General features: G+C 37.7%; 1 protein-coding gene across 15 annotated transcripts in view; it reads left to right on the top strand.

Annotated features, from left to right (window-relative positions):
* TMEM117 (transmembrane protein 117) overlaps window positions 1-18,905 on the top strand; it is a 234,518-nt gene that overhangs the window by 1,669 nt on the left and 213,944 nt on the right. For 3 of the 15 annotated variants that reach the window (XM_072654269.1, XM_072654279.1, XM_072654284.1), the window contains exons 1-2: window positions 8,257-8,421; window positions 16,239-16,543. In XM_072654269.1, coding sequence (XP_072510370.1) covers window positions 16,267-16,543 — 277 coding nt within the window. In that variant the 5' untranslated portion in view covers window positions 8,257-8,421; window positions 16,239-16,266. The other 12 variants (XM_072654276.1, XM_072654275.1, XM_072654271.1 and 9 more) reach the window with 11 other exon arrangements.

Here is an 18,905-nt window from a genome sequence, read left to right as displayed (position 1 = left end):
TGTTCAGAGCACAGGCTCATTTGTATACAAAAAGAGAGCCAAGAAAAAGCATCAGCTTCAGCAGTCTTATATAAAATGTGAATACATGAGCAGCATAGAAAAATGAAATTTAAAGTGAGTTAGGAGAAGATAAAAGTATACACACTTGAAAGGAAATAGCAGAAGGAGGAAGGTAAGGATATCTGTGAGTTGATAAAAATGGGCTGTGGTTTCTTTCCCAACCTTGATTCTGCAGATATATTGACCTTCAAACCTCTAGAAACATTATCTGGAAGCTCAAACGAGAGACTGGGGCTGTGTCTTCTTTTTCTTTCTTTTAAAAAACTTCATATTTTATTTTTCCCCCAATTACATGTAAAAACAATTTTTAACATTCGTTTTGTAAAACTTGGAGTTCGAAATTCTCTCCCTCCTTCTCTTCCAAAACATATTTCCATATTAGTCATATTGTGAAAGAAAACAGGTTAAAAAAAGTTTTGAATAAGTATACATTGATCTGCATTGACTCCAGTTCTTTCTCTGGAGCTAGATGACATTTTTCATCATAAGTCTGTAGGAATTTTCTTGGATCATTGTATTTCTGAGTATAGATAAATCATTTGCTGCTGATCATTGAACAACATTGCTGTCATCATACTCTTCTCCTGGTTCTGCTCACTTCACTTTGTATTGGTTCTTGAAAGTCTTCCTAAGTTTTCTTAAATTATCCTGCTCATCATTTATTATGGCATTATAGCATTCAATTACAATAAAATACCACAACTGGGTCAACCATTTTCCAATTGATAGGCATCTCCTCAATTTCCATTTCTTTGCCACCACTAAAAAAGGTGCTATAAATTTTTTTGTATATACACACATGCGTCCTTTCCATTTTTTGTTTATTATCTCTTTGAATATAGACCTAGTAGTGGGTTAAAAGGTATGCCTTATTTTATACACTTTTGGCATAATGGTTGAATTAGTTCACAACTGTATTAGAGTCTCAGTTTCCTCACATTGCCTCCAACATTTGTCATTTTCCTTTTCTGTCATATTAGCCAATCTGATTGGTGTTGGATGGTACCTCAGAATTGTTTTAATATGTTTCTCTAATCAATAATAATTTAAAGCATTTTTTGTATGACTATTGATAGCTTTGATTACTTTGTCTGAACGTTGCCTGTTCTTATCCTTTGACCATTTATCAATTGGGGAATGGCTCTTATTTTTATAAATTTGATTCAGCTCTCTATATATTTGAGAAATGAGGCTTTTATCAGAAATACTTGCTGTAAAATTTATTTTTCACAGTTATGATTGCTAACTATGTATTTCCCTCCATTCTGTTTTCCCCTCTGTTTATCCTGTTCTTTCTCTCCTTTCACTCTGCGCATTCTCAGAAATGTTTTGCTTCTGACTATGGCCTGCTGCAATCTGCATTCTCTTCTATCAGCACCCTCTTTCACTCATCCTTACTGTAGGGTAAGATAGATTTATATGCCCAACTGGGTGTGTGTGTGTGTGTGTGTGTGTGTGTGTGTGTGTGTGTGTGTGTGTTGTTCCCTTTTTGAGCCAATTATAGAGAGAGTAAGATTCACCTTCTCCCATCCTCTACCTCCCCCATGTTCCTTTCCACTGTAAAATCTCTTTTGTACCTCTTTTCTGTGAGATAATTTACCCCCATCCTACCTCTCTGTTGTCACTTCTCCCAGTACATTCTTCTTTCTCATAACTTAGTTTTATTGTTTTTAGATATTATCCCATCAATTCAACTCCCATGCCTTCTGCCTACATATGCCCCTTCTAACTGCCCTAATAATGAGAAAGTTCTTAGGAGTGAGAAGTATCATCTTCCCATGTAGGAATGTAAACAGTTTAACCTTATTGAGTCTCTTATGATTTCTCTTTCCTTTTTATGCTTCTCTTGAGTCTTGTATTTGAAAGTCAAGTTTTCCATTCAGCTCTGGTCTTTTCACCAGGAATGTTCGAATGCTATTTCATTGAATGTCCATTTTCTTCCCCTTGAAAACTCAGGGAAAATAGTTATTTTTTCTGAATTCTTGATTGTAATCCTATCTTCTTTGCCCTCCAGAATATCATATTTCAAGCCCTCTGATCCTTTAACGTGGTAGCTGCTAAATCTTGTGTTATTTTGACTGTGACTCCACAATATTTGAATTATTTTACTACTTCTAGGGCTATCTCCCAAAGAGATCATAAAAATGGGAAAAGGACCCACATATACAAAATATTGGTGGCAGCTCTTTTTGTGGTAGCCAGGAACTGGAAATTGAAGGGATGCCCATCAACTGGGGAATGGCTAAAGAAGTTGTGATATATGAATGTAATGGAATACTATTGTTCCATAAGAAATAATGAGCAGGCAGACTTCAGAAAAACCTGGAAAGCTTTATATGAAGTGATGCTAAGTGAAATGTGCCGAACCAGGAGAACACTGTACACAGTAATAGTGTATTTGTCCTTCATTGCCGAAGAAGACCATGCCATTAGAGAAATGATGACATGATTTGCACTTGACTTTGTTTTTGAGTGAGGGAGGGCTGTGCAAGTCACCAGCCTCACCTCTCCTCCAGAGCCATCTGAATCCTGTGACCAGATATTCATCAGGATGACTGGAGATGACCCAGGATGAGGCAGTTGGGGTTAAGTGACTTGCCCAAGGTCACACAGCTAGTGAGTGTCAAGTGTGTGAGGTGAGAGTTGAACTCAGGTCCTCCTGACTCTTGCACTGGTGTTCTACCCACTGCACCACCTAGCTGCCCACACGGTAATAGCCACAACGTTTGATGACTGACTTTTATAAACTTAGCTCTTCTCAGCAATGCAAGGACCTAAAACAATGCCAAAAGGCTCATGATGGAAAATGCCATCCTCATCGAGAGAAAGAAATATGGAGTCTGAATGCAAATCGAAGCAGCTATTTTCTTTTGTTGTTTTGCTTTTTCTTTCTCCTGGTGTAACGACAATCAGCACAGCACACCTGAGGGCTGCTACTGTGAATATATGTTTATTTAGGGTCAAATCACACAGTATAAGCCCTCTATTTACTCAAGACTAAATCTTATTCAAGAAACCAAAGCATTCACAATTCATAACAACATATTACCAAGGAGGCCACATGGCCTTAAACAGACACAAAAATGTACAATATGATATAGCATAACCCACCTTATACTTGTTTATACAATCAAGGGATCCCAGGCCAGGATCTTCCCTAGCACAGCACATCCACAGGGGTAGCACAGAACACAACACACTCCACCCCTAGGTCACAGTAAGTTACAATCTCCTCAATCCAAACAGAGTTCCAAGTAAAGTCCTCTTGGGGGTGTCTCCTTCATCCCATGTTGCTGTTACAGGCTCCCACCTGGCACTCTCAGGTGCATACATGCTCTAATGAGCCAAAGAGTCTAAAATCTAACGTTGCTCCAGCCCCTGTTTCCGCGTCCTGAGGGGCAGCTGGGCAACAAAGCCAATAGGGTGGGTCCCTGGGGGCCATGGCACTTCCCCCATCCCACTATAGACAACTCCACCCCCTGGATCCCAACCCATCCCACGGGGATATGACAGGAAAGCATGCTCACTGCTCCTACCCTGCTGCAAAGCCTCCATCTCAACTTGGGACTGAGTCCTGAGTTCTGGGGTACCTACTCTTGCAGGTCTAGGGGACAAATGTTCCCAGCTCCTGCCTGGGTTCAGGCCCAGAAGGCTTGAGGGGATCCTGCCCCCAGCTTCTGTCTCTGGCCCACACCACTCCAACTCTGGGGCTACTCTGTAATGTAAATTAAAGATCTTCCCACCTGTTAATGGGCCTGCCCTTTAAAGAAAGTTTGATTAGGGGAGATTTGTTTTATAGGAAGGCCCACATCTTTTGTTAATTTATGAGGCACTGGTTCTCAAGGGTTATGATGCCTTCTGGCTCTGAAAAGTGTATATATACTCTGAGGTGAGATTTTGTTTTGGGGCTTACTTATTGGAATTGTTTTTTTTGACCAGATGGTACTCTGGGTAGTTGCTAAGGAGCCTCCTGGCTTTGAAAACCCAGAAGCTGGTGCTTCTCTCTCTGGTAACTATGTATATAATGGTTAGACAGTTGGATCTGTCTGTTGATCTGTGATGTATGTATTGCTTATGGTCAGATAGTTGGAAGCCCTGTCTGTTGGTCTTTATTTCTCTGTTTTTATTTTCTTTGAAGTTCAGGGTGCTGAGTTTTTCCCTGAACTAAGTGAATGATATGTGTGCTTGATTAAAGTAGATTGTTGAGCCCTTGAAAGTTGCTTTCTTTTTAGAAAAGAAGATCTAAGAATCTGTACAGCAGGTCATCATGTGTATGCCAAAGTCCTTTCTGTGACAAGCTCATCCTCCCCTAGCACATGAGGAGCCCCTGTCCCTCCCTCCTGGCACATGGGGAGGGGCTGCTCTGGTCTGGGCTCTGAATACAGCAAAATAATGCAGTAACTGGGATAAGTAGAAGGAAAGAAGTGAGTACCCAAGAAATATCCAATAGACAAGGCTCCAACTGTCTAAACAGAGTAATAGAAACATCAGCAGACTGAGAGAGCACTGTCATCTAAGTTCACAAACTGGGGGGGGGGGGGGGCCCTTAACAGTGGCTACCAGAGTCTTGAAGAGAAATCAAAAAGACCTCAGGTGAAACATTCTTCCCATGAGTGAGCGCCCATGCAATATCTCACCTCAGAATATATATACACTTTCAACTAATAGGCTGAGAGCCAGAAGTCACCAAAGCCCAAGTGGCTCAGCATAAGATGTATTACAGCTATAAATTACTAAGGTTCAAGGGATTAATCCTTCAGATGAGTACAGAATTTACAGAGCCTAGGAAACTGAACTCCAAGAAAAAAACAACAAAAATTCCACCTTGCTTTCAGTCACACATGGTTCCTCCCATTCATTCTAATTCTTCTATACAACATGATATCACATTAGTCATGTGAAATTATGTTTAATAGTGATGTATATGTGGAACCCATATAGGATTGCACACCATCTTGGAGAGGGGATAGGAAAGGGAGAGAGAGAATTAAAGATTTAAATTTAAAAATTTAAAATGTATGGAAGTGAATGTTGAAAACTAAAAATAAATAAACCTATAAAAATTTGAATTGTTTCTTTCCAAGTACAATATTTTCTTCTCGACCTGAGAGCTCTGGAATTTGACTATAATATTGCTGGGGATTTTCATTTGGGGATCTCTTTTAGTAGGTGATCAGTGGTTCTATTGATTTCTCTTTTACCCTTTGGTTCTAGGATATCAGGGCAGTTTTCCATGATAATTTCTTGAAAGGCAATGTCTAGGCTATTTTTTTAATCATGGCTTTCAGATAGTCCAGTAATTCTTAAATTATCTCTCCTAGATCTATTTTCCAGGACAGTTATTTTTCCAATGAGATATTTCATATTTTCTTCTATTTTTTCATTCTTTGGATTTTGTTTTACTGCTTCTTGATGTCTAATGGAGTAATTAGTTTCAGTTCTAATTTTTAAAGAATTATTTTCTTCATTGAATTTTTGTATCTTCTTTTCCATTTGGCCAGTTCTACATTTTAAGGAATTCTTTTCTTCAATAAATTTTTGTACATCATTTTCCATTTGGCAAATTCTGCTTTTAAAGAGACCTTCTCTTCAGTCAATTTTTGTATATATTTTTTCTATTTGGCCAATTCTACTTTCCCCCTGCTGGGGCCTTCCCACAAATGAAAACTCACAGCCAGCTACCTACTCTTTCTCTCTCTCCAATAGTTCTGACTAGTCTGGTCAACTTCCTCTCAGCTCTGCCCCAGCTCCCTCCACCTCACTACCTACACACTTTCTCTCTCTCTCTCTCTCTCTCTCTCTCTCTCTCTCTCTCTCTCTCTCTCTCTCATAGTTCTGAGTAGTCTGATTAATTTCCTCTCAGCTCTGCCCCAGCTCCACCTGTTCCTGTGCTACCCTTCCTGTTCCACCCATTCACCATTCTTCTCTTCATTGGATTTTTGTACCTCTTTTGTCATTTGGCCTATTTTGTTTTTGTTATAGTTCAGTCATGTTCTTTTATGACTCTACTGGAGTGGTTTGCTACTTAGTGGGTGGAGCTCCACCTCTTCCTATTCTACCCTTCCTGGTCCACCCATTCAGCAAGCTCCTCCCACTACAGGCTCCATGTGACTCAGATTTTCATGTGACCTAGACAGGTCACATGGGCCTATTAATAAATGGGAAAGATCTTCCTATTCAAAGTACCATTACATGAGTCCCTGCCTTTTCTCCACTATCTTGGCTCTAACCTCCAGACCATTTGGTAATTTATAACTTACTAATGGTCACATATGTAATATAGATATGAAATTGGACAAAAGGTTGTTTGTTCTTAATTTTCAAAGAGGACCAGTAATGTTACAGGTAATGTCTTGACTCAGAGCATGAATTGGATTTAAGTGAGGCAGAGCTGCAAAAAGTCATCTGCTTTATTCTCTCTTCTAGAGTCATTGAAGTCCAGTGGCAGGAAAAAAGTCAAGATAAGTGGTGATGGCCTGGAACATAGTGGATGATACTGGTATGTGGGAAAGTCAATGTAAAAAGTACAGAAATGGGAGGTGAAGAAAAAGTACAGTCATGTGAGGAAAGTGGCAACTAAGTAGCACAGCAGATAGAGTTCTGGGCTTAGAATCAGGAAGACTCAACTTCCTGTGTTCAGATCTGGTTTCAGACAATTACTAGCTGTGTGACCTTGGGCAAGTCACTTAATCCTGTTTACCTCAGTTTCCTTATCTGTAAAATGACTTGGAGAGGGAAGTAGCAAACCACTCCAGTGAAGTCATGAAAGAACATGACTGAACTATAACAAAAACGTGTCACGTGCTCTGCTAAGTGCAGGGTATACAAATAAGAAAAAGAAGGACAGTTCTTGCCCTCAAGTAGCTTACAGTCTAATGGGGATGGTGAAGGAAAGACAACCTCTAAAAGGAAAGTTAGCTCCAAAGTCTAGATCCCTGCCCTCTATAAAGGAAAACTTTGGGAGGAGTTTAGTGCTTCACCTTCTAGCCCTCCAATCATAGGGGAGAGGAGGCTGAGGACATTGGTTAGGTGTTGGGTATCCAAAGCTGAAATATAGTCATGATGATGAAATCATATCTTGTCAAGAGATAGCTGCAGACACAAGCAGGCTGGGGACAGAAACTGTCTCCTCTTTTCAAAGGTACCCTGAGTCATCAGCTCTTTTGGTTCACTAGCCAATTGGGAACCTCTCAGTAATGAGTCAACATTCTCAAAAGCTTTTCAGCTCCACGCCCCAGTTCCCACACAGGAGGTAGAAAGAGAATATTTTTCATTGCTCTGTACAATTTACATTTTTAAATTTTTAAATTAAATTTTTTGAAAATTATATATGTGTACCTATAGGAGCTGGAAGAAAAAAAAAAGGAAACCCCCTGCCCCCCCTCCCCCAAAACTGTTCACCAAGTCTACTAAGATATATTCTGTACGCATTAAAGTATGTGTAAAATGTGTGGGCAAGAACACAGCCTAAAGTCAATTTTTTTTTTTTGGAGGGGAAGTATGTTAAACCAGCCTTAGACTGATGAGGAGAAAAAGGATATTATAGGAGTGCTTATATCCTACAGAAAAAACTTTAAGCTGAAGACAGTGGTCTTAAAAAGGAATTCTTTTTGGAAGGGGAGGTTGGGAGTCAGGGCACAGTGAGGTCTTGTGAGATTCTGGAGGAGAGGAAAAGGCAAACTACTTTAAAACAAATCCTCTTCTTTGTCTAAGCTCCACAGTGACTACCAAATCCGATACAGAACACCAACCCAAAGCCCATCAAATCATTGGTCTGTGCCTTTTTGCCCTTAAATCATTAGGGGAAGATCCATTTGAAAAGGCTGGGGGCTGCTTAAAAGCTGGTGCCTCTTTGTACTGCCGCTGACCTGGTGGGGCTGTCAGCCCTCCTGTCAACACCCCCCAAAGCCCCGCCAAGATGCACCCTTGAAGATGGAGCTGGCGGTACTTTGGAGGACTTCTACTAAAGGATAAGGCGATTGCTGAACGCAGTGGCCATGATTCCTCTGTCCTCGCTTCCTAAATCCTTCGATCGCCTCTTTATTTAGTTCTGCAGAGGCAGTCCTTGGAGGAGAGGAAGCTGGCCAGCCCCGCCACGGCAGCGGTTTTCTGAGGGGTTGGAACTGTCCAGTTGCGCCTCCGCGGGGAAGAAGCGAGAGTGACTGGAGTGTGGAGGGCGGGGGCGTGGGAGGGGGGCGGAGAGGAGGAAGAGACAGGTTTTCAGCTGGCGATGCAGAGCCGAAGTGGAGGGAGCCTAGGTCACCCAAGTGGCAGCGTTTGCCCTTGTCCTAGCCTTCCCCCTTCTTCCTCTTACCGGAAAGAAAGCTGTGCCAAGATCGCCGAGGGAAAGAGATTTTTAAGGTTGGCCCTTATACCCTGCCAAGCTTGGGGCTAGAAAGAAGGGCGTAGATCGAGGAGGCGGTGGGTGGGCCGAACACATATTAATAGCTCTATGACCTAGGTGGCAGCTGCTCGCGCTGCTGCAGCAGCAGTAAGTCCTCCAGGGCCTCCGGTGTTCTCTTCTGGCTAGCGAGGTGGACGACGCTGGACGAACTGCGATGTATTTGTTTTGAGTTTTCCAGCCTCTCTCTTTGTTCTGTCTTATTCTCTCTCTCTCTCTCTCTCTCTCTCTCTCTCTCTCTCTCTCTCTCTCTCTCTCTCTCTCTCTCTCTCTCTCTCTCTCTCTCTCTCTCTCTCTCTCTCTCTCTCTCTCTCTCTCTCTCTCTGTCTCTCTCTGTCTCTCTGTCTCTCTCGCGCGCGTTTGCCATGGGAACAGGCTAAGTACAGTCTCCCCTGCCCCCTCCTGTCCATTCCTAAGGTAAGCTGGGCTAGCTTCTCCTAATATTCCACTGTTGTCAAACTGCAGTGTGATTTGTCTGTGTCTCTCTGTCTCAGTCTTAGTCTTCTCCTGCTGAATGTGGATGTCATTGCATAACCTTAATCAACAAATTCAGATTCTTTTTCTTCACGGTTCTGTAGTGTGATGATGAATCAAGGTAGGGTCTCCGAAAACCTTTTGGTATGTATTTGGTAAGGGAGCTTACACGCGTGTACGGGCAGTTGCCTCTGCTTAGGAAAACTTAGTGTGCTTGAAGGACCTTGAGCTGTGCTGAAAAATTGAGCCAAGCAAAGAAAAATAACCAAGCTGAGCAAAGAAGTGTTCGCTTCTTGTTCATTGAATTTAGTAGGTTCACATATGTCTTTTGAAAATCCTTCATTTTCTTCTGTTATGTAAACTGCTAGAACTTAATGGGCTCCTTAACTTCATTGTGACTCATCTAAAACCGTTTTTATATCTATTAAAAAAACACAATGAACTTAAATTGTGCAATTGCATTTTAACTACTGTGGAAAATCAGTGAATGTATTTAGGTTTGAAAACATGAGTATTAAGATCATTCAATAAGTATCTTTGTTACTTAAAAATACCAACTAAAAGTAAATATGGTTGTGTTTTCCCAAGCCTGGAAAGGGCTATGGAAGTTTTAGAATATTTTAGGAAGTTTTTTTTTTTTTTTTGGTAATAAATACTGTCAATTAATGCCATTTTTTGTTATGAGTAATCATCTTTTTTAGAAACTAATTTTTATTCTCAAACACTGAACTTTTGTCACTTCTTCCTTATTTAGTAGTATTTAATTATAAAGTTTGATGTTTTAGCTCTAATGGCTGTTTTTTCACATTGTGGAACATCACTGATTTCAGCAAAACTAAAATTTCAAGTAACCCTAAGCACAGTGGAAGATCCCTGGTGGACGCAAACAGGCTGCAGCAGGTTAACAATGCTGACTTGCACCTGAAAAGCACTGTGAAAGACAAAGGATAAGAATGACTGGAAAAGGGCTTGACCTGGATATTCATTAATGAGAGATACCAGATAGACCAGAGTGGATCATTGGTATCACAAAGATATTAAAAGAACCAGAGGAAGACCTCCAGAACATTGAACGAATCTTTTGGGGAGGGTTTATAGAAAGACATGGGTAAGAATCCCAGAGGATAGGTATGCTATGGGGGATTTCAGTTTACATTCTTGGAAAGAATTTCCCTAGCTCCATCAATTGATAGGGGTGAAATCATAGCTCCATTACTTTATAAAGACCTTTCTGTACAACCAGTCTGTATAATCAGAAACTAAGATTTGTTTGCTTCACTTTAAATTGTCAGTTTTCTAAAGCTTTTAATGTCAGATAAAAGCTAGTTTCAAGAAACCTTGTTTTATTCCCACACTGTCATTTTCTTTAGCAACTTCAGAATATGTTTGATACATGAGGAAACTGAGATCAAAAAAAGGGTAATCTATTTGTCTGGCCACGTAGGTAGCTAATCTCATTTGAATTTGAAACCAGATCTTTCTGTGTTCAATACTATCCACTGCTATAAAGTTTCTTAATACCATTTAAAAAATCACTCAGGGAAAACTGTAAACACTTTTTTTATTGTCGTTTTTGTGGGGAGAAGGCAAGGCAATTGGGGTTAAGTGACTTGCCCAAAGTCACACAGCTAGTAAATGTCAAGTGTCTGAGGCCAGATTTAAATTCAGGTCCTCCTGACTCCAGTGAATAGTGCTGTATTCACTGCCCCACCTAGCTGCCCCAATGTAAACACTTTTAAAATGATGTTGACTTCCCTGTTTTAGACCCTATGAAAGTATTCATAAATATTTTTTATATAACTACAAAAGAAGACCTATTTGGAGGACCTTTCATACTGCTTTGTTTTCTGGTCTTGTAAAGACAGTATTATTAAAGAAAAAACATTTAGATTATTTCTCAATGATCAGGGAAATACTAAACATAGAAATCACAGACATGATTCTGTAAATGATATAGAATTGTTATTTGTTGAAACTGCTTATATTTATTTGCCTTTCACTGATTAATTTTAAAGGCTGTGTAGCTTCTCAAACTAGGCTAAAACTAAGGCAGAATTCTATTGTGCCATTATTTAATCCTTGTTAAAACTCGATATTTAAGATGCTAGACAGAACATGGACAATCACATCTGTTTTCTCAACAGTAGGATGAGAATGACATGCTAAAATCAACCTTCATCAACCTATCTTAAACAAAATATTTTATTTTTTTCTCCATGCTACTACTGTTTTGAAACCTATTTCTATACCATAGATGGTTGCCTGAGTAAATATAATTTACTTTTTGCCTTTTGTGTCCTGGTATCTTCATGTAGGTACTTTCCCTGATTCTCTTCCAAGATATCACCAAGGATTTGCCATTAACGTGTCATAGAAACATAGAGATATACCTGGAATGAAACTTATAGATCATCTCTCTTAGTTTGCATCTGTGGAATTTGAGACTCAGAGATGTTATGTGATGAACCTCAAATCATAGAATACAGTACAGAATACAGAATATAGGTACAGTAATATTAACTCAGGTTTCTGACTCTTTCTCTCTTTACCTCTTGCTTTTCATCAAAACTTTTATCCATCCTTTCTCATTCTCTTCAAAGAATACATTTATTCCAATGGAAACAAAGGCCTTCTTTTTCAGATACCAAGAAGACCTGGTTTAGATTCCACCTCTAACACATACTGCTTGTACTAGTGACCTTTAAAGAGTCACTGAAAAATAAGGGAGTTGGATTTAACAGTCTCTGATGCCCCTTCTAGCTTTAGATTGATAATCCTATCTAGGCATATGTTCCTGTTTGAATGTGATTTTCACTGTATGTGTTTCACTGTCTAATGGTGAAAATTTCAGGCCAGGTAGTAGCAGTAGGTGATCTCAAGGGATGAGGGACCTTAGATAGAGCATGAAATCACATCATGGTTTGATTTTACTCACCTTTCACTTGGCATTTGAGAATAAATTTTTATTTTTATTTTTGTTTTAAAATACACTAAGAAGCAAGATACCATATAAATACAAGGTTTTGCTATCTTTCTAAGACTAGGAATAATTTGAAGGTCTATCTTCATAATACATCAATAGCAATAACTTTAAGTAGCATTGTATAAGATTTTCCAGTTTAAGAACTTTTATTTTGTTTGATACTAAATTAGGGACCATCAAAAATATAGCAGTATATTTCACAAAATGTGTAGCACCAATAGAAAACTACTTAAAGTCTCTGCAGGAAAAAGTGAATAAGGTACTAAAATATGCTTAACTGTATCCATTATATCACACATTTGGTAATAAAAACTTTTAAATCAGAACCATTAATGCTCTAAGGTAACAAGAAGCACAGATAGCTAAGAAAATCATAGAAAAGTTGGAGTGATATCTTCTACATTCTAGAATAGAGCTGTGCACACAGAAAGTTCTTAGAAAATGTTTTTGATTATGTTTAGTTATGCTCTATCAAGACAAAGACAACAGTAGCAAAGTAATGAATTGTCGTCTTTTTTGCCCTTCTTATAATGACAACATGTAATACTACAAGAGGTAACATGGCATAGTGGATAGAGAGCTAGTTTCCAAGCCAGGAAATTCTGGGTTCAAGTCCCTGCCTGTAATACATATTGCTTCCGTGACTCTGGGCAAATCACTTAATTATTTCGATACTTTAGGGAACTCTCTAAGACTAAGTTGCAGAGAAAACTATTGGTAAAATGAGTTTTCTCACCTGGGAACGAATGAAATCACAAGTCTAGTCTTGAACACTACATATTTTGTTTAGTCCTTTATATTTAGAAGTTTTATATACATTATCTCAGTAATCCTTAAAAAAAAAACTTAAATGCTATAAAATGATTTTCAGAAAGAACATTACGTATGTGTGAAGAGCATGGGATTTGGACAACATAGGGTTCAATTTCTGATTTTGCTTCTTATTGTTTGTGTGACCGAGAGTAAATCTATAGCATGAAAGGGCTTGATCAGGTGGTTTTTAAGGTCCTTTCCTTCCAGCTCTGATTCTGAAGCAAAATATTGCTTTCCTGCTGAGAAATGGGAAGTATACAAGTGCAGTCCTGTCACATTTTCACTTATTAACAGGTCTTAATGACTCTGATAAAGAAAAGGAATTTAGTTCAACCAAACAGGTTATTTTGTTGTTGTTCAGTTGTTTTAGGCACATCTGACTCTTTGTGATGCCATTTGGAGTTTTCTTGGTAAAGATACTGAAGTGGTTTGCCATTTCCTTTTCCTCATTTTACAGATGAGGAAACTGAGGCAAACAGGGTTAAGTTACTTGTCTATCTAGTAAGTGTCTGAGGTTGTATTTGAATTCGAATGTTCCCAACTTCAGGCTCGGTGTTCTATTTGCTACGCCACCTACCTGCCCCAAACAAGTTATTAGATCAACAATAAAAATAGAATCATAACCACAATGAATGAATTTATTTCATTATTACTTCAAACACACATACCTTGTAGAGTTATATTCTCTGGTCTTTCACTACACTGTAAATTAGTTATTAAAATCTATTTATAAATTAAATATTTATAATATATTTTATATTATATTTATAAATATATTATAAAATTTATAATATAAATATTATAAATATTTATATTGCTCTTCCATGCTTGCAAAGTTCTTTATGTACATTATTTGATGCTCACAACAGCCTTGTGGAGTGCTACAGCTATTACACATTTTTACATATGAGGAAACTGAGACTCAGAGGAGGAAAATGACTTGCCCAAGGACATTTAGACAGCATTTGGCAGGGCCAGTATTCAAACTCAGGTTCTCTGACTCCAAATCCAAGATTCTTTCCATTGCATGACGTCCTGTTGACTATGTAAAAAACATTATGGATGTAGTTGAGATACTGATAGTGACAACTCAAGAATTATTCCATTGACCAAGAATGAACATGAAACACTGTTGAGATTATTGTAATTCTAACAGGTGGAATATTCTATTACCCAATAAACACTGAATTATTATCACTGATATATTTTAAGGAGGCAAATATTAATCTGATTGCTTAATTTGATACTGTACTTGGGGGGGAAAAGGGAAAGAGGAAAGGGAGACCAGAAAACAAGATCATATACAGGCAACTTTGTGACCACATGATCATAGCTCTCTTTGGCCCTGAGTAGAGGTAGCAAGTGAAAGTGTCACCATAAACTCTTCTCACTGGATCTAGTTCTGTGATAAAAATTTTTCCAAAAACAAGAATATCACTAACACATGAAGGAAGCAGGTCAATACTTATACTTTGGCACATCTGCAAAACTTTTTTTGAAAATTAAATTCTTTGGGGTCTTGGCCAATTTACTAGTTCTTTTCTGATTTTGCTTCCCTCCATGTGAATAGAAGAACCAGACACAGCTCCTGGGTTCTCATGGTGGGTGATGTCTTCTTGACGAACAAAAAACATGTACAAGGCTATTCTCAGCATATTTTCTACCCTTGCTTGTATCCACCTTGTATGTTTTTATGAAATTGCTTTGAAGGCTTAGAAAAGTATTATATGTTAATAACCAACTTGGAGAGGAAAACCAAAGCTATTTGTAAATAAACATAACTTAGCTTATACATAAATTATGAAGATAGACACCATCAAAAAGTTTTGTTCCATTAGGCACATGTTGAATAATGCCTTACTAGAAAATAATGTCACAAAGGCTAGGTTATTCTTTACTCACCTGATTCCACACCTTATACAGATATTAAATTTGGGATATAAACTTCTGCTTCTTTCCGTTGTGTCATCAGTAACATGTAACAGTTATACGTGATAGTAGCTAATGTTTATATAGTATTTAAATGCTCTCATTTATTTCTGAAAACAACCCTGTGACGTAGGTACCATTAGCCCCATTTTATAAATGAGAAAATTGAGACAGGGAGGTTAAGGTCTTGTTCAGGATCATAGAGCTAGTGTGTATATATATATATATATATATATATATATATATATATCTGATGTAGGATTTAAATTCTGATTTTCGCAACTCCAAATCTAGTACTCTACACACTGTGCCACCTAATTGAAAAGACAAAGTCATAAATGATGTCCTGTAAGAATATCATAATACTACTACTAAGCCATAGTCATGTAGTGTCAGTGTGCTATAACTGGAAAAGGATCTAGAGTCAGAAGTCTTAGGTTAGAATCTGAACTTTTCCATTTATTTTACTCTTAGGAAGTTAGTCACACTTTTTGGTCATCAGTTTCCTCATAGTTAAAATACTTATGACACCTATCTCATGTTGTGAAGATCAAGTGACACGATATACTGACAGCACTTTGTAATTACAAAAGATTATTCAAATGCAAGAAGGAGCAGGTTGAACAGTGAGCTAAAATGAAGCAGTTGCAAGCTAGTGGCTGGAATAATCACTTCTCGAAGCCAGAAAGCAACAATAACATTACACAAATTTTCATGGATAGGCCCATTCAATTTAAATAAAACTTTTATGTCTTTCATATAACAAAAAGTAAGGGATAGAATAACTAGATCCATCTAGCAGCCATAGTCATTAACCAAAGAATATAGGCCGGCAACTATTCAGGCTGTACAACTGGGAGTAAGGGTAGGCAACAACTTAGGGAACAAGAAAGGAAAGAGGATGCATTGAAAGGAATTTTATAGTTTTTTTTATAAATGTGTAATTTAAATGCTGGACAACCTCACTCTCCCTTGAATGTAGACAAAACTATAACTAGGACAGAGTAACTATGGCTTTGCTTAGGGAACAACAGTTAAACATTTGTAAACCTCAACTGCTCAACTGAATTTGTCTTAATAATTTTTTAACATTGTGAATTGAGAAATTGGTTGCAAGACTTATTTTATGCTACTTGGCCCCCAAATCACTATTTATGTCTCTGAGGATAGGGACTTTTTTGAGATTAGTTACATTTCATGTAGGAGAGCAAAGGCTCAAACTTCTGGAGAGTAGCATGTAGTGAAGAACATCTTAGATGGTAGGGATGAAGAGTAATGCAGGTGTATTTTCAATTTTAGCTTATGACGCATAAAACCTGTGTTCATTCTTTATGACCAAGGAATATCAGCAGCTTTATTATTTCCTAATAGTCCTTGACCTCATGTTCTGCCCTCATGATGAAGGAGAGGCAAGTATTAGATGAAATTGAGTTCTCTTGATGTTAAGACTATAGATTAAGAGTTGAAAGAAACTTCAGAGGTCATCTGGTCCAATGCCCAGATTAGATTTGAACTGACATAATTTGAGGTAAAATGGCCTTTTGTTTTTTTCTAACCATATGTACTTTCCTCACACAGGAAAACTACTAAACTGAGATCCTGAAGAATGGATAAAGACTTCCGGTATTATTTCCAGCATCCATGGTCTCGATTAATTGTGGCTTATCTGGTCATCTTCTTTAACTTCTTAATATTTGCTGAGGATCCCGTCTCTCACAGTCAAACAGAGGCCAATGTTATTGTTGTTGGAAACTGTTTTTCATTTGTAGCCAATAAATACCCTAGAGGAGGAGGTTGGAAGCTCTTGAAAGTGCTTCTATGGCTACTTGCAATTCTCATAGGACTAATAGCTGGCAAATTCCTCTTCCATAAGCGTTTGTTTGGTAAGTACAATAGTACATGAAATTAAAAAGTGCTATCCAATTTTTGACTTCTATTGTTAAAACTAAGTGACAAATTGAGTCCTTTGCAGTTGTGTAGAGTGCATTATCCTTATATTTTCAATTATTCTGCACCTTTGCTCCAAGGTACTTTAAATGTTTTCTGTTTAGTGGTATAGTTTATTTAACTCTTAATTCTTTAGCTTCTAAAAGAAGTTACAGAACTAAAAATTTCTTTGGTTTTGGTTGGTAATCTTATTCTTATAAAAAAAGTAGTTTTTCCTTTGAGGTACCATCAAGTAATTGTGTTTTGTGGATGGTGGAAACGTTTAAAAAGCAACTGTTTCTACCAAGCCACATTCTTGTTAGCTGTCTGGTTATCTGGTTAGCTCTCTCTCATGTCAACCAATCATATGATTGATTATGAGGGACCTAAAGTTAGAAATTCTGCTTATTTTCTTATCCATTTTTAGGGTTTTTCTTTAGGATTTTTGTATTATGCAGTCATTAGAGTAAAGCAAGTTTGTTTGACAATAATCCAGTTAATACATTCAGAGAATCAGGATCATAGATTTTAGCTAGAAAAGACATTATGGGCCATCTGATCCTTATTTTACTTGTGAGAATCAAGTCCAGAGGTGTTAATTGATATTCTGTAAGTTTACACCATGTCACAGTCAGAATTTAAATCCAAGTCCTCTATTTTCAAAGCCTTTCATAAAGAGCAAAACTAGAAACTGTTTTTCATGGGTTACTTTTTAAAGTAAATGGAGGACCTGCTAATCTCAGGTACAATTTTCAGTCATAATAATGCATCTTTTGTCTTATTACTTACTATATTCTGATGAGTCATTCCTATGTAATAAGTCTATTTTGTTAAAGTCATATTTTCAGTAATCACTTCCATTTTAACTCTTCTGGTCCAGAAATTTCAGCCCTTGAATATTTACTCCAGGCTTCAAGTAAAATTTATTTAAGAAATTACTTTAAAGGATTAAAGTAAGTTTGTTTTTTGTTGTTTTACAAATTATTGCATTATTTTGTTTAGCTGATGTTTAGTGATGTTCACTTTCTATCCTTACCCCAAAAAATTTAAACTGTAATTCATAGGATTATATTGCACATAGAATAGTAGTTTTCTTCCAGCATTTTATGAGATGAAGAGAACCAGGACCATTATACTTTCAATAACTGGTTTCTAACATGCTCAGAAAAAGACAAAAAACAACCAGGAGCCTCTAGCCACTTGGAAAGATGCATACAACTCATTTCAGACTTCTCCTGCAAGTCTTAATTTTCTGCTCCTCACTTGGGGATGTGGGAGAACAGGAGAGAAGTCCAAATTTCCCCTCCACCATCTTATTGAGCTCTGGTCTACAAGTCTAAGGGAGAGAAATTGATCAAGAAAACAAAAAGGGAAAGGAATTAGAAATATTTCACAGCTTTCATAGAGGAGGGATAGCTCTTTGATTCTCATGATCTTGGATGTAGCTTCAGTTACTGAGTTACAAAGGAGCCCCTTGGGTCCTCTTAGCAAGTTGCCATAATGCAAGACTACTGCTATGACAGTATACAATTGAAAATTTATATAACTGAAAAAAAAATTTCCCCTACACATTTAGTACAATGGCCAGTCATTGTAGCAGTTACCATATACAAAGCCAAAAATAAAATAAAATAGTTAACATTTATATAGTGCTCACTATGTGTCCTGCAGGCACTATGATAAGTGTTTTATAAATATTATCTCACGTGATCTTCACAACAATGTTGAGAGCTAGGTGCTCTTATTATTTTTAATAGTATTTTATTTTTGTCCCCAGTTACATGTGAAGACAATTTTAGCATTCATTTTTACAAGATTTTGAGTTCCAGATTTTTCTCCTTCCCTCCCCTCCTCTCTTCTCAAAATGATAGGCAGTTTAATGGTTTATACATGGGCTATCATGTAAAATTATTTCCATTTAGTCATAGTTGTAAAAGAAGGAACAGATCAAAAGCAAAAAGAGAAAGAATAAATAAGTGAAAAATGCTTCGATCTGCATTCAGAGTCTATCAGTTCTTTATCTGGCTACGGATTGCATTCTCTTTTGTGAGTACTTTGTCTTGGATCACTGTGTTGCTGAGAAGAATTGAGTCATTCATAGTTGATCATCACACAGTGTTGTTGTACAATGTTTTCCTGGCTCTGCTTATTTAACTCTGAATCAGTTTGTACAGGTCAATGTTTTCCTGGCTCTGCTTATTTCACTCTGAGCCAGTTTGTACAGGTCTTTCCAGGTTTTTCTGAAATCTATTCATCATTTCTTACTGCACAAGAGTATTCCATTACATTCATATACCACAGATTGCTCAGCCATTCTCC

Source organism: Notamacropus eugenii, chromosome 3 (assembly GCF_028372415.1).
Source record: "Notamacropus eugenii isolate mMacEug1 chromosome 3, mMacEug1.pri_v2, whole genome shotgun sequence".
Taxonomy (NCBI): domain Eukaryota; kingdom Metazoa; phylum Chordata; class Mammalia; order Diprotodontia; family Macropodidae; genus Notamacropus; species Notamacropus eugenii.
The sequence above is the reverse complement of the archived record's forward strand: the minus strand, read 5'-3'. Positions and strand labels throughout refer to the sequence as shown.